We start from the raw sequence: 17807 nt of genomic DNA, 5'->3' as shown, positions 1-17807 counted from the left end.
TACATTTCTGGTGGTATTCAATGTTTTATAGTATGGTGAGATTCGGCCATTGGAGAAGACGTCTTCAGAGCATTACAGAGACATGGATGAAAGTATACCGTTTGTAGGGAGACGAAGAGACTGTGAGGAAATAAAAGTTTGGTTCCGACAAGGTCGACACAGACTTATACAGGTATATGGACCACCTTTCACAGGCAAGCAACGACTGGCTCAAAAGGTAAGCATAGTGAATAGCAGTGTAGTTCGTCTATTTTCTCTGGACGTCAAGGTAATTTCTGTGTTCTGTGTTTTGTTTTACATGAGCGAGTGACTACAAGTTTCATACCACACCTAGGTCACCTGATAACAGGTTATGGTGATTTGTTGCCACTATTTTTAGTCCGTCATCGTTCGTTAAATTTTTCTTCTAAGCATGATAACTTGAGTAAATACGAACGGATTTTAGTGAAACTTTGAATTCAGCCTTATATCAGTAAGATTTCAGACGAGTTTAGGAATGGAACCGATTTGATTTATTTTTTCGTTGTTTGCTGTTTAAGTTCAGTTGAGATAAGTATGGTGACCGTTTAAGCCAACATGTCTTCTTCACTAATGCCAGCAGTTGACTTCATTTGATAGTATAATGATTTTGTTTTTAAAAAATGTGTTTAAGTTTTGACAATGTATTGTGTGACTTTCTTTTTTTAACAATATGTTTAAGACTTGCTATGACTGTATTGATTATAGATTAAGGACGACCTTGCTGAAGAATGTAGGGAGAGAGGATTACCATTGAGATGTATAGGTACGTCGGGGGAGTATACGAGGGATTGGAATGATTGGTTGGATGAGTTAGTGATTGCATCTGGCGATCAAAGCAGACAAGACAACTCTTCTGAACGTTGTATAACCAACCACATCAGATTGATGACGAACGACAATCAATTTTCACGGATCCTCTTTGTATTTACAAAAGTAGACAATGTTATATGTACACCTATATTGCAAGAGCAATTTATTATGTTCTGCCAAAAAATCTTGCAAATCTCAAGGAAAATATTTATCTTAGTGACAAGCCAAAAACGCATTATGTATCCATCATCGCTATCAAAGCGAGCCGTGTTCCTAGCCGGCGTTACAGAATCCGATGGGGTATTATTACTGCAAAATGTAGCGCAAAGACATGCTGATATAAAAATACACTCTCGGGACATTGTTCGTGGATGCTGCTATCTTCCTGGGTTAATCGTGGAGGCTGCCATGTTGTTGGACAACCCTCAACACGTGGTTAGTGTAGATGATCTTGTTGCCATAGTACAGTCTCCTGGGTCGCTGATGAAAATTCTTTCATTTCATCGACAGAGATTGCAATATTTCTTCGATCGAATGTCCGAAAACATGAAGAAAGGTGCTATGTTGTTAACACTTTTCCAGGGATCCTTCTCAAAAGAAGCGGCAACGGAAGTTCTTTTACAATCTAAAACGACAGGACAAAGTCCCTATGTGTCTCTTATTGAGTTGTGTGACCAATCCGTGGTGTCGAAATGTATGCAATCGGACAGATATGAAGTTAATGCCTTTTTTCATTGTCATATGTTAGAAAATATACAAGATGTTACTGAATTAAATTCTGGCCGTTTACAATTTACAAAATTCTTCTGTCGGACTCTTCAAGATATAGACCATAGAGTGTACGTGCATGGACGCGAGAATGTGCTGAATCATCTTCATGCAGACTTCGATAATGTCCGACAGCTGATGCAACAGACCATGCATTGTACTGAAGAAATATTTCCACTTCTCATGCAGGTTTGTTGAATTTAAACTAGAAATAAAGACAACGTAGACAAAACATCGGTAAAATAAGAAAAATAACTGTAAATATGAAATTCAATTAAATTCGTAGCAATGTTGAGCGGTAATGTGAAAAGGTCACATAAGTGTTCCGTGGTGTGGTGGTGATGTCATTAAGTTGGGAGGCCCTATTCACTGTAAAATGTGAACGTGATAAACTCCTTAAGCCAATACACATGTATGTGTTATTTCCAAATTACCTAATATTAAGTATTCATAGCTTTACAAGTATTGCTTATCTTCCTGTCTATATATTCTTTTTAGTTCTAACCGTTAAAAGTATCATGTATATTCGCCTTCGTGATTTTAGAACAATACCACTACTGACGAGTTCCAGAATGATGATTAACTTTATGATCTTATTATTAAGCAGATACTTTTTCATTTGATAAAGCTTTTTAAATATAGAAAGTTTACTTGTGTGCATTTTGTATGTATATAAGAAATGGTATATGGAAACATACTTAAGACACCCAGTATAGTTTTCATGTTATTTGTATGACATATATAAGTATTTTTTATTAAAGTATTTTCGTTGTATCTGTGTTAGTCATGGTTGCCTGATAATCGTAGTCAATAAGCACAAGTCTGTTATCTAGGTGGTTGTATCTGCTGAGGAGGTGTTCACCGTCTGTTTCTCCAATCAGGAGGTGGAGCGTTTCTACGAGAGCCTGATGGCCGCAGCCTCAGTGTTCGGAACGGCTAGAGAAAGAGCACTGATTCTTTGGCTCATGGCACAGAATAGCAATCCCTACGGGAAAGGTTAAGATATTATTTAATTAATGCAATTTCATATATGCATACGTCTAAACATTATCCAAGCATTTGTTATATTAGTTAAAAGGAATGCTAAGTTAAGAATTTAGCTATCTTAAAGAGATTTGTGGTAGAAAATAATAAAAAAATGTTTATTTTGTTTCTGGATTTTAAAATTTCTCCGATAAAATTTTATTCTCTTTAGTCTTCTCCTAGATTTCAAAATAAAGGATCACTGACAAGTCCCAAAAGGAGAAAACAGCTGTATGGTTTTGTATTGAAAAATACTGCCACTTGTGTGACCTTTTTCTAATCTGCAGAAACTGCTCGTTGACTTTCAGAATATACACGTATACTTGATATATATTCTCGGTGATTTATTTTTGTATAAATTATGAGACTGACTATTGCTTTCTCAGGTGATTTCCAAGCAAATTCGAGATATCTTTCATTCGTGATTTTAATTCTTAAATACTTGTACTGGGATTTTCAGATAAAGCGAACAACATGGACGTTCTGGAACTATGTAAGGCTGCCGTTCGTATTCTGCACCTTGAGGGTCCATCCTATCATTTAGCAGCAATAAAAGGTCTGATGGGACAAACATACAACAGGATAGGCAATGCCAGAAATGGACACCGGTAAGTTAGTATGGAACAAGACGTTCTCTGGAGTTATAATTGTGTGTCCTACATTGATTATTGAAACGGAAAGAGCATTATATGATCAATTAAATACAAACATACATGTACACGTTGGCAAGTAATGATATTGAATATAAATACACAAAAATATCAGAACCAAACACCTCGTAAAAAGCTGTTGCAATAACGTACTTATAACATACAATAACATAACATCATATGATTATATTTGCATTCTGACAGCTGTTAATGAATCTGAAAATGATGAAACAATAGATATTGTAAAAAACTATGAAAAAACTAGAAGTATAGCAATTCACGTGAAATGCCAAAACAGCCATCGATCTAGAACTAGGAAATTGTCAATCTTTTAGATATCTCGTATTGCAAAATGACAGATCAACAGAATCACTTTTGTAATTTTATTCTCTGCGGGACATTAAGAATTTATGTTGGTGAAACAAAAGAACAGTCAAAACAAGGAATTAATGGTAATCATTCAGCAGTAAACAGCGAGTAGAATGTTTGTATCGACATTTCAACCTCACGGACCATTTTATACTGTCAATTAATGTCCGTATCTTGTGAAAAGTATAACCGTGCAAATGACAGCACATTGAGCACACCGTACCGTTGACAACGTGAGGAACATGACGTAAGACTCCTTTGCACTGCTGCGTCATATGACTGCAATGACCGCGTGGGCTGTGATTTTTTTTCCCAGTCCTGGATACAATAACAGTAACGTTTTGACTTTACAGAAACTATTAGGTGTCCATCAATTTCGAACTACGTTATATTCGATTCCTTTCTCCGTGCTACGAAAACTGCAAGTGGATTCAGCTAATACTGCATCTGGTGACATGTGGAAATTATTGTTTGACTACATAAGATGATTGAGGTTGTCACACAAATCCGGCTATCAAAACCTTTCCATACAAATGGCAGCGAGGTAGTGAACCTTCAACAACTCGCTAATTAATGGAGATGCAATGAAAATATACGCGGGTCAGCTTTCCGTCATCCTCATGTTAAATCCACACTTCAAGATTTACATGACAGGTTTGTTATTGAGCCTGCATATAAGGCGTTCAAAAACCTGACCCTTGTCTGCAATTATTGTTGCATTTTCTGTATACAAAAATAACTATGCTGGCTTAAGAATGAAGGAAACCACCTCTATATATTATGCTGCAATCTTTCCAAAAACGATATACTGGCAAATCATGCTTTTGGTTATATAAACATGTTGATATTTTCTTTTTTTTTTTAAAGAAAAGGTCGTGAAAAGGTTCGTGTAGAAAGTTTACTTTCTGAAATGTATAAAGCCGATCAATATAGAAAAGGTGTTTCTTATTGGGTCATCACTTTCCTGACCAACGGCGAAATCAACTGAATGCTTACAAAGGCCAAGATGGGCAATAATTTACGAAAACTAGGAGTGCACTTGGCGTAGGCTTGTTGGTCGTTCTCTATCTATACTGTTCCGCAATACATTCTCTGCTGGGTTACAACAACCTCACATTTTCGTCGAACAATGCCAGAAACCCTATATATCTTTATCATAAGATATCTGTAGTAGCGAACATTAAGATGAAAATTATGTTGGATTAAACCGGTATGTCGGGCAGGAGCCATTATGTTACAATAATAATCGGTGATTAAAAAGATAGTTCGGACATCTAGTTGTTTTCTTCTCTTTCACATTTTCTTCAATTCACATTACATTTACATAATTTGTCACGGAATAGTGTATATAATGTAATATATATGTCGATATATGTGTTAGATTTCTGAATCATTCGACCTGTCATTTATCATATTGCACTTAAACCCGACATAGCTGCCGCCGATACAAACCCTGATAACTATTTTATTTGTAATGTATATGTTATTGCATGACGAAGTAACAAAAACTTGTAAAATATAATGATTAATATACTAGAATAACAATACGAAAATGTACCAGGTAAATGATTTATTATTACAACCACAATCACAAAATCATATAATAATAATTTGTCCTCTAAAGACAAATTCAGTCAACCTGTCGTTGTCAAAAATGATGTTTTGGTATTTGATACAGGTTGTTGTCTGAGGCACTGGCTATGCTTGCTGGTATTGAGCGGTCAGTGATGGTCACGCGAAGAGAAGTGGCGCTATTGTCTCATCTAGCAATATCTGAAGTGTATCTAGGTAAGATATCTAAATATTTCATTTTTTAAGCAATGCAGCTCATTAACCGTCATATTACAATACAACGATTACAAAATGTCCACATCTTCAAAAGAGGTTTTTGATTGTAAAATTGCTCACAGATCTTGTTAATGACCTATATTCTTAACCAACATCTGGATTTATATCCATATGAATTATTCGTTTGCATTACATTGAATAATTGAGTAATACAATTGCATTTTTTACCTTTGATTTTCTACGTCAGAAAACCATAGCAATTCGGAAAGAACAGTAGATCGAGGTCTACATATAGCTTGTCGGGAGACACCTCATCATCCTGCCATTGCCGTCATGCTCAATACAATGGGCTTGATGTGGGAAAACTGTACGTACATGGTTAAACGGTTTTACAGGCATATCGGATAAGAGTCATCATTCTCTTACAAACATGATAATGAATTTAAGTTTTGAAAAAAAAGTTGTGATATTTCAAAATTGAATATTTTTAATTTATTAATTTCATATTCAAATCTTTCCTTTTTTTTTTAACTTTGAAGTGTTGCAAGTTCAGTTGTACCAAAACTCAATTTTCGAAATTGAAACACTTTGATATAGCAATCAGTGGTATTGTCACATTTGCTTGAAAGCACCATCATATTACACTTCACTGTCTTAAAGCATCATACCTGCAGCATTTGTATAGTTGTTTGAATGTTTACCACCATTTTGTGTCTTACTACACTAAAACATGTATCATTAGTATATAATGCAACGCTACTCTTGTAGGTATTGCATATCTAAGGCAAAGTCATTACTTCAAACCAGAGTGTTGTATATTACAATAAGAGCTAAAATCATTCTCTGGACAAATTTTTGTCTTAGCTGCTGAATCATGTTAAACAGATTTGAAATTATTTTTTGCTAGAGCGTAGCAAAACAGGTAATAAATTATGCTGAATCATTGAATACTGATATTACTAGTTGTCGCCATAGTAAATAAATAGTTACCAACGTCTTGATACCTAAGTACATTGTTAATTGATACGTCGTCAATGATTTAGGTACACCCTGAAAAAGACACGTCATACATTACATTCAACTAAAGAAGATCCTAAACTTACTTTTTTAGCTGGGCGGAGCCATGTCAATGCTTTGCAATACTACAAGTGGTCCTTGAAGGAAAGAAGAAAGCATTCCTACTTCAAAGAGGAGAACCTCGTCCCAGCTTTACTCAATGTGTCTTTACAGTTCGTTCGGACAGGGAGATACAGTAGGTAGACACAAGTTGGTCGGCAACTACTCTTAGAGGAGTTAAAAATATGTCCGTATGTGTTTAAGAATCTGACAGTATATTTTTCGTTATACTTCGTTATTTCAGGCGATGCCCTGAGCAATCTGGAGGAGGCCATGGAAATCCGCAAACGGTTTGGATGGATTAATCACTTCACAGCGGTGACACTATGGTATAGCGGGGTTGTCTATATGCAACTGTGAGTACACGTTTGTTATAAGCGCATAAATGTTGCTACAATAGTTATATGTAGTTTGAATATTTGTTATTCAATGAAGAAATGAACTATTAGGTGTTTACATTGACTTAATAATAAATTTGTTTTAATAAAGTATTATATGGATTAAAAGCAAAACTAGCTGAATTGTGTTTATATATGATAATTTGCAGAGGCAACTTTTCACGGGCATTGGATACCATTCAGCAAGCCTTTAAAATTCTTGAAATGTGTACACCGCAACACCCTGCAATCTTCGGTGTTGGTGCTGGTATAGCTCATTGTCACTTAGCTATGAAAGACGAATACAATGCAAGAAGAGCATTCAGTCAAATAATAGCGAAGTATCACACAATCAAAACAGATGATGTCTCAGTTAAGATTGGCGCACTACGTCATTGTTTGCTGTTAGGTGATTCACATCAAAGAAAAAATACGTTTTTGTGTTTACAAAGGGAATTGCTGGACATAACAGACACAAACTTGAATATCGAACAACAAATTTCAGAATGCAGGGATATCTATTTAGCAAATGAGGAGGAAAACTGGAATGAAAACGGGCGCATATTGTTAAGTAAACATTGTTCACTATGCCAAAATGGGTATCGTGTCTTTTCATATTGCGAAAACGCTGCTTGTGACAAGAATTTAACCGCGACACAAATGCAGTCGTCGGGATCGTTTGATAAGGATTTAAAAAAGACACACAGACAACCGTCAGAATCGGTTGACAAGGATTTAGACGAGACAGAAAGACAACTGGCAGAATCGGTTGAGAAGGATTTAGTAGAGACTGAAAGACAACTGGCAGAATCGGTCGACAAGGATTTAACCGAGACACAAAGACAACCGTCAGAATCGGTTTACAAGGATTTAACCGAAACACGAAGACAACCGTCAGAATCAGCTGACAAGGATTTAACCAAAATACAAAGACAACTGTCGGAATCGGTTGACACGGATTATGCCAAGACGCAAAGACGGCTGGTAGGATGGGTTTACAAGGATTTAATCGAGACAAGAAGACAACCGTCAGAATCGGTTGACAAGGATTTAGTCGAGACAGAAAGACAACTGGCAGAATCGGTTGACAAGGATTTAGTAGAGACTGAAAGACAACTGGCAGAATCGGTCGACAAGGATTTAACCGAGATACAAAGACAACCGTCAGAATCGGTTTACAAGGATTTAACCGAAACACGAAGACAACCGTCAGAATCAGCTGACAAGGATTTAACCAAAATACAAAGACAACTGTCGGAATCGGTTGACACGGTTATGCAAAGACGCAAAGACGGCTGGTAGGATGGGTTTACAAGGATTTAATCGAGACAAGAAGACAACCGTCAGAATCGGTTGACAAGGATTTAGTCGAGACAGAAAGACAACTAGCAGAATCGGTTGACAAGGATTTAGTCGAGACAGAAAGACAATTAGCAGAATTGGTTGAGAAGGATTTAGTCGAGACAGAGAGACAACTAGCAGAATCAATTGACAAGGACTTAACCGAGACACAAAGATAACCAACAGAATCGGTTGACAAGGATTTAGCCGAGACCCAAGGACAGTTATCGAAATCTTTTGAAAAGGATTTAGACGTGACACAAAGACAGTCATCAGAATAATTCAATACGGATTTTACCGAGACACAAACATAGCCGTCATTTGACAGGGATTTAACTATGACGGGAAGATCAACTGCAGAATCATGGGACAAGTAATTAATAAGGATACTATGGCAATCTTGTGGAAACAATTTAACCGAGACACAATGTCTGGCCACATTATCTGGCAATGATTTGACAGGAGAAAATGGCAATCAACGGAATCGTTTAAGAATGATATAACCGAAATACAAAGACAAACCTCAAAATCGTGTAATAAGGAAATAAGCTGAATGAGTTCAAGAATCTGACGAATGAAGTATTGCCGAATCACAGAATTTAAACTACTTGAAATGTGTGGAAGCAGTGTTTGACCTTGTACAACCCAAGTTAGAACATCAGGACAAGAAACTATATTCAATGTAATTAAAAATTGCCCTTTCAAAATCGTTTTCTTTTTTAATATTGATTTAAGACGGAAATGAAGTAAGTGTGAGCCGAATTTACTATGAACTTCAGCTTCATCCAAATATCGACATGTGTACAGGAATATCATAACTTTTTATTATATTTTTGATGATTTCTACAGTTGTGATATCGTACAACGCACCAAAAACGTCGTGCGCAGATCGTGAGCACATCGTGAGCAAACACGCACGATACAGTATCGTGCGCATGATCACGTGATAGGATCACACATTTTGTGCTGATTGATAAAAATGGTTGGCTTATATTACGGATTGAAAATTAAACGTAAAATCAATACTAAATAGCGATCTTATGAACATTAAAATTGATCGATGATTATAAAAATAATATGTAATTCGACAGTTTTCGAAATAACACTTGACTTGCATTAACAAGTCTTATCGTATATAGTTTCACATCTTAGAACGTGGCGAATAGTGGTACTTCGGGGAACAAAAGTTTACCTGTATATGAGTATATACGTGACAGGTCCGGATCACTGCCGGTTGGTCGCATGTATAACAAACACAACACTTAAGATTTACCTGTGCATATATTTTTTGTTTACAAAAGGAGAGTTAAACAGAAGTAATGAAAATGAAATGTCCTTTTCTGAAGGTATGAGATTTTAAATAATTCATTGCTGTGACATAAAGAGACGTCCATCTAATGTTTACTTATATAGTGTTTATATGTGTCGCTTCACTGGTAACGTGGGACTCTTTGTAAACAAAACACTTAAAATTACAAGTGTGTCTTAATATTCAGCGTGTATCTGATTTACAACTGTAATAATATACTAACTCTCATTTGTCAGTCCTTGTCTGATGTATTAAATCCTTTACATAAAGATGTATCCAAAATGTCATTTTTTTTAATTTCCGAAAGATTTGTTTTCGTACCACACAGTTATGGATATACTTCATCCATGGAGTACAATGTAATAATCCAAATATACATGGTTTAGTCTGAACGTCTATCTTTGCAATCCAACTGTAGGTACAAAAGTCAAGACGACTACAGGGAATTTCACATTCATTAACACATGTATATACTCAAACATCAACAATATTTCATAACAATCAATGAAGAAACTCTACACCTCGTGCAGGTGATCGTGGTGACATTCCTGAACACTTAGTTTAAGTGGTTTTACACTTTCCCTCGATCATTTTCCAAGGTACTTAATAATTCAAGAGTTTCCAAACTAAAATTGTCAGCCTTCTCACGAAGAGCAATACTTTCAAGGTTAATAGCAATTATCGGCTGTAATATCTAAATGTCAGACGTCACGAACCGCTAATACGTCAATAGATGTTTCATTCAAACATTCAGTAAGGTTGTTTGATAAATGTACTAGTTATATAAAACGTATCATAATGACATGATAGCACATCTAATAGCGTAAAAATAAGAGCTTATTGATGACTTCTCGTTACGTATAGCAATACATACATGTTTACACTAAAGTGATTGTGATATCATATTAGGTTTAGGTATTTTCAAGTCATTTACATCTAATACTGGTATTGTCCCAGCATTACAATTAAGGATGATCACGTAAGATGGGAAGATTTAATGGTTTTGTAGCTGAAATATGTTTTGTTATTAACGAATTTTATCATCGAGGTGAAATGTATTTCTATTCACCTATAATTTAATTCTTCAGGCCCCTTGCATTTCTTATTTGGCAACAGAAATTGGTAGTAAATGTTCCTCTCATTAGCATGCATACGATCCTTTAAAAAGATATTTTATGCAGATTAAGTTTGCATTCGTATTAATTCAACATTAATGACTAAAGTATATAAAACCGTCATGACCATAGACTTATAGGAATCCTTCTCTTTTCCTTTTAGATGCGATAACTTTCGCCTGAAACGAACCCATAAAATCTAAGTTGGAATATTTACATACACACCTTATTAAAGATTTTTCTGAAGACATACAAGAGAATCAAGAAACAACAGAAATGGTGGATAGGTGCCATTTTTTGAAACAATAAAAACGTAACATGTATTGTTTTAAGGAACGTGTGTGCATGCCTTTTAGATTTCACGCAACTGGTGTGAAATTTAAAATGTCACATTGAATTATTACCAGTGAGAAGGTACAGACAGAAAACATGTTTGCACAGAGTGTTTACATTTTTGATGAACGTTTCAAATTCAACACAATCAGCTTAACCAAGATTCCACTTCTAATTTTGAATTTCCGTTAAAAAAAATTAATGCGAAAATATTGCAATAATGGCTGATGGCGTGATCAAGATTTAACGCGGAGGAAAAGATCTGAGTAGACATATTTCAATTTTAATGTGGTTCAGATAATAGCATCCGAATAACATAAAAAAATCCATAATAAGATGTGTTACTTATTTGATAAAAACACTGACAAATAATAAATTGCAATGCAGAAGTAATCATTCTGATATTACATTCGGTATTTAATCCGTTGTATGTTCAATAAATTATCTGTATGCCATTACAAACTTAATGTAGATAACGATTCAGATGTCAATGAAGTCATATGTTGTCAATGACTAACACTTGTTCCTTGTAACAACATAAATATCAGGTTTCGTCGAGCAGGGGCAATCCGCTATTAATCAAAATAGGAGCGCAATCGACGCCTTCCAGCACTTGTGTTACCTGATAAATATCAACGGGTTAACGTACCTTATAATGTAACAGCACAAGTAAATACTGTCACTCTTATCAATAAAAACACCTGTCATGGTATACTCGTAAAGGGACAGCAAGATATACACGTGATTCCTTTTATTGATCGTGCGTGTTTTACACACTCCCAGTTACGTATATGTAGTTCCAGATATGCTATCACGATATCCACAGTCAACTTGCAATTTATTTGGGAAATCTCTATCAAATTTAGAGCTGGTTACATCACGTGACAATTTTGGAAAGGAAGCAATTAATTACTATGCATGAATACCTGTTTTTTTGCATTCGATTTTTTTATGGACGAGAAGACGTTGTTTGATAACTCAGCACAGAATTACAAAAAAATGGCATCGATAGTCAACCGTGCACGTTAACAACTTACAAAGCTTTGACCTAGTTATACTCGTTCAGTCGGTAAGTCAATCCAGCAGAATACACGTCTGATTGCATTCATGTTCCTGTCCACAAATCCCTTGCAAAATTATCAGTTTGTAGCTGTCATTTAAATATTTTTTTAACCGCGTGTGAAGCCATGTTTGTTTACTGATATGGTGTATTGGGTGCATGAGTTATCATGTATGACTCAAATATTTATATATACAGATCTTTCATCAGCCATTTGGAGACCTGCCAAATACATAACAAAAAATAGATAAAGAAAAATTCGGTCAAGGAGCAAGATATATTTATCCTGTCAAATTTTAACTCCAAACTTAAATATAATCCCCAAACGAAGTTCAATAAAAAAATATAAACAATTTTCACCATTAAATGTAATTATTAAGTTATTTTACTTGTTTCTATACCATCAGCAGAATCCCAAACTGATTCATGTGAAGATATTCCAATTGAGTTTACAACACTAGCTTGTCTATATTCAAACATTAATTAAACACTACTGCAAGACATTATCTTATTGAAAAGAAGGTAATATTAATGTTATACTGTTAATGAATTCTCTTTTGAGAATGACTTTTTGATGTGAATGTAGATGTTTTTTGGCTTGTTAATTTGGTGCCGTAGATTTTGATCGAGTGTAGGTCGACAAATGCCATTATTAATTAAATTATTTGTGTTTATATACATATTTACTACATTTTCCCTCTTGGTAGCATAATAGCTTCGTGTGTTTTCCGAAATGTCTTCTCATGACTTCTTGGTAATGTTATGAATCATCAGAATGTACTATTAGGCTAGTATGTGGGCTTTGCAATAGATATGCATTTACATAGTGTTAAACATAGATTGAAGTAAATATTTACGTCACATCACATATTTCTTTCTGTCGCTTTCTATCATTCCTCTGTGTTTGCCAGATCAATCAAATTGAATGGAAATATACCCGTAATTAAACATTAAGTTGTTCAATGCGCGAGTAAGCTCACCAAACATTCTCAACGTCAAAAACAACACAATTACAACCAATTAAACCAGATCGTGTACATACTGAATATATGAAAGTGTCAACAAACGAGCTTTGAAACCTTACAAATATATGAGAAGTATATGACAGGTATCAGAAAATGACAACGATATCACTCTTTTGAGAAAATAGGATTTTTTGAGCACGTTATAGCTTTCATGCGATATAATTTTTTTTCTAAGGTAAAGCTGATACCTGTAGCTACTTATGAAATAAGATGATGTTTTGTTTCGTTACTGATACTGCAATCTGTCAATAAAACAAGGCTGCAAAAACGATAACACATATAAAAATGTAAACACAAAATATTTACAGTGAAACCTCACCTAACGACCACCTCAAAATTACGACCACCCCGCTATTACGGGCACTTTTTTTCAGTCCCGTTTTTTTCCACTATATATCTTTGTATTGGTCGCTTCAGTATTACGACCACCCCGCTATTCCGTATTACGACCACTTCCTACAGTCCCAACGACCACTTATTAACGATAATTGACCTCACAATTACGACCACGGCCTGACCAGTGATTAAAGTTTACCTGGTGGGCAGTGAACCGCGGACATGTGTGTCGTTCACGACCATTGTTTTCGTCACGGGTTACCGACCCTGTCACCAGGTGGCGTTAAACGAAGTAAACATCATTATCGGATTAACTTGGCCTACCCGTCCGAAACCGCGTGCTAGACACATTTCAATAGCGGTCTGTTGTTTGTTAATTATATATTGATAGATCGGTAGGTTTATAAACACCTTAGAAGCCCTGCATACCCAAAAGTGAATTATGTAGTCGTTTCGGCCGATATTCCTTGGCTTGCACGCGCACACGTTGTCGAGGGTTTTTAACTGTTTTTCTAGTAATGTTACACTCTCGATATCGTTTGAACAATAAAAAAACGTATATGTGTTCCAATTTTTTTTACTTTATCTTCTTCCGGTTTAAAATTAAAGATTTAAAAAACACGATAGTGTTCTGAGAAATACAGATATAAACAGCCGACCTGAATATTTTTCCTGGAATTGCCACAATACCTTATATATAACCCTGCCTTTTTAAGGTTTCCTCATTTTGAACACTTGCTTTGCCGACGTATGATCAGGCGCATTGACTGACTGTTCTACTGCCGTCGTTTAACATACAGACGCAACTATTTTTCCGATTTCATTTTGTGAAATTAAGCTTTTGATCATCACGAATGGCAGCAATAGGAAGACTTCAAATGCAGGTTGAGAAGACTGGTGTCTCGGTCACTATCCCTAATAACGCAAAAGCTAAACTCATGTACTATCTAAACTCAATTTGTGGTGTGTTGGAAGTTGGCAACGACGCAGGGGCCAATATAAATCGACTGAGAAACTATCAAAATTATGCTTCCCTGTCAGATGACGAGACAACCCAGCTGTTTCTGATTTGTTTGATGATATCCCCGGACATTCTTATCAACAAGTGTATCTTCCAGGATGACGCTATGTGTGGTGACAGTAGCAATGAGTTTTACAAGATTACCTCTGTCCAAAACCGTTTTGTCGTCAGTCGCAGCATCATGATTGCCGGACGAAATCGGAGTGTTAACAAGATAATGACATTTAAGATGTCCTGGCTGCGGAATTATTATCTAGAACCAATCCAAACCCTGAAGAACCAAATAGAAGCTCGAAACAGACAGCGACAGAGGCAGGCCTCAAACGACAGTTGTATGGTGATGTGAACAATGCCAAATGTACATATATCGATATCAGTTTTGCATGGTAAACTTACTTCAATTATTTGATAACAATTATAAAACATACTAACATTTATTGGCTCGGGTGGAAACGTTGTGCGGTATTATTTATGGAAGGCTTAAGAAGTTTCCGGAGAGAATCTACAAGGAACATTCGTTTCTTTGTTGAAGGTGAAGTACACTGTCTACAGAAATGGTCACAATCTGCTTTAAATAAAACACTAATTACATTTACGTGTGTACTATAAATTACAGGATTACGCAAGGAGTTACTCTTTTCAATATAATTTGAAACTGATATATTTATTTGTTTGTATATACAACAACTACGCAATAAAGATATGAAATCCATATCAATGTTGTGTAATCATTCTTATCCCGTATTGAAAAGTAGAAATAATATCACCGTAATATAGGCTAGACATAGAGATACTCACCCATATCAAAATTTTGATTTTTATCAACAATTAAGAAAGATGTTTTCATCTATATGTACCATGCTTATCTTCCTATTTCAATTGTAAGGTTATCTTTACTCCATTTGAGAGCTCTTCCTTATACATATAGGTGTACAGGTAATCTAGATATAGTGTCTGCGATTTTGCGGCCCAAAAGCAAGCAGTTTTAACGCATGCGCATTCATTCAATTGCGCAGGTTGACATTGATAAAAATGGTGTTTGCAATAACAGTATCATAAATTGTCAGGGATAAGAATGTGATAGGAAGGAATGATTCAAAGTGGCACTAGAAACAACGAAAAATAGCAGAAAAAGAGAGAGAGAGAAAATACAACAAAACAAAGCAAACAACTAAATCGACTTAGTAGAAATGTAGGTGTGCACTAAATTAGAGTTAAATGTTCAGTGAATTGATCATGCAGATGTCCTTGAATGAAATCTATACGTATATTTTTATTTTACAGAACATCTTGGCTCTCGTCCAATATAGATAACTCTGTTTTCCATGGCTCTTATATGAGCAGTTATAAATTAGCTTAAATATACTCAACAAGAAACGAAAGGCTCAAATTTCCACCTGCAGTGCGCCTTCGCTGTAAGGAAATGATGGAATGTTTGGTTAGGAATTACATCAAGAATGATCTTCTCTCTCGACAATATACCCTAAAATCAGCCAAGTGTGGCAATGTCATTGTCTGACTGTACTCCAAATCACGCGGCGAGAGATTCATTCCCACTCAGCCAACATCTTAAAAAAACATTACCTGTAGTTACCAGTATTTACCTGGACAAAGTTGGCTATAGTCTATTTCAGTATTTATGAGCGAATCAAATTATCTGTTCAACTCAGAATGAAATAATATAAATTTAAAAAGTAGTAAAGACGAGGAAGAAGAAATAACTTCTTTTAAAATACACTTGCACATATGTCATGATAGAGACAAAGTTCAAAATATATATTCATAAAAGTTTAATAAATTATATCATTTTATACTGGCATATCAATGTGTTGTTTCAACCAAAGTAAATACTTGTCTTTTATAAACAACTAGATATAGTTTATTAATGCAATCATAGCAGTTTATCAAAACATTCATTCCGGTTTCTAAAACAATTTTTTGTCAATATAAAAACAATTAATTATTATTTACTCTAACTGTGATATGTAGAGAACAGTGTGTTTCCGTTAGTGTTTGCTTTTCTACCCCACAAACGTGAACAGACATATGTGAGATTTTTCACCCTCCTTTGGGATGCCATGACACATTGAAACTTAGCCTTTGATCCAGAATGCATAATTTTGGATTTCGAAATGGCAGTGAAGAACGCAATAAGGACAATATTTCCAGCAGTGACAATCAGAGGATGTTTCTTCCATTTCACGCAATGCATTTGGAGGAAGGAAGATCACGCCAAGCCGGATATTTTTTTTCAAACGAATAATTTCAACGGATACTATAAGTTCAGCCACATCAATTTCCCTCGTTTACATTTTGATTTCGCCATTGACCGAGATGCCATGCTAACCGCAAATTCAGAGGGTTAAAGCAATTGCGATGTTGACGGATGATCATAGCCAAATTGCTGTCGCACGATTAACTATCTCTATACACGTTTCCACGCTGTTGGGTTTGTTTCCGGTCGTCTCAAGAGCGGACCTCCTCGTTTAACGATCGCACGACAAGACAGGGCGATTCGATTGTGACACTTGCGCAACAGATTCAAGACTCCTGTAGAGATTGCGCCGCAGACGTTAGCTACTCATGGCAGAACCATTAGTGTTCAAACTGCCAGAAACCGCTTGCATGCCGAGAGAATCATTGCACGCCGACCATATGCCTGGTCATCTCTAACACCACGGAGACAATTACGTCTTGACTGGATGCGCAGACGTGGCCATGTTATGTTTTGGATGCGTCTGTGGAGGCGGGTGATATTCATTGGTAGTCCTGCATCCAAACTTCAATGCCGTTCGATACAGACAAGATCTTCCAACCACATGTTCTTCCACTTACCTGACGTCATAACCTAATTTTCCAGCAAGATAATGCTCGACTGCATGTTGCCAGTCTGTCGTGATTTTCTCACGGCAAACAGCGTTCTGCCTCTGGAATTAACCCTTAGAGCCCCGAAATGTCTCCCATTGGGCATCTGCGGGATGAGCTGGACATGCGTATTAGTAAACGTCAAAACCCCCGACTAACTGCGCCCATTTGATCGCAGCATTAACACAAGAATGGAACAACATTCCCTTAAGGTGAATTAATGTTCTCATGAATTCAACGCATAGAAGAATCCTTGCAGGGATTCGTGGAAAAAGTGCCCACACCAGCTACTGAATTGTCATTTTTTTTCACGGGTATACCCACTTTGAGTAACTACTGATGACATGAGTGACTTCAAACAGACTTTTCTTATACAGCATTGTAAAGAGTAGACTGGTTTCTTCACATTGATATAAAATTTTGTACACATTTCCCAAAATATCATAGGCTATTGATTGCATAATTTACTGATGCGTTTCG

The 17807-nt window shown here is 35.9% G+C and overlaps 1 protein-coding gene across 1 annotated transcript; it reads left to right on the top strand.

Moving 5' to 3' along the window:
- Positions 1–8955, top strand: LOC132551114 (uncharacterized). Its single transcript, XM_060215222.1, has 9 exons — positions 1–217; positions 727–1788; positions 2433–2595; positions 3083–3230; positions 5320–5429; positions 5677–5796; positions 6541–6681; positions 6790–6901; positions 7093–8955. The coding sequence occupies exons 1-9, from the start codon at positions 83–85 to the stop codon at positions 8222–8224; spliced, it is 3123 nt and encodes a 1040-aa protein (XP_060071205.1). The 5' UTR covers positions 1–82; the 3' UTR covers positions 8225–8955.
- The last annotated feature ends 8852 nt before the right edge of the window (positions 8956–17807 follow it).

Source organism: Ylistrum balloti, unplaced genomic scaffold (genome assembly GCF_031769215.1).
Source record: "Ylistrum balloti isolate Yb309-2 unplaced genomic scaffold, AGI_CSIRO_Ybal_v1 Utg370176, whole genome shotgun sequence".
Taxonomy (NCBI): Eukaryota; Metazoa; Mollusca; class Bivalvia; order Pectinida; family Pectinidae; genus Ylistrum; species Ylistrum balloti.
This window is presented reverse-complemented; position numbering and strand designations above follow the sequence as displayed.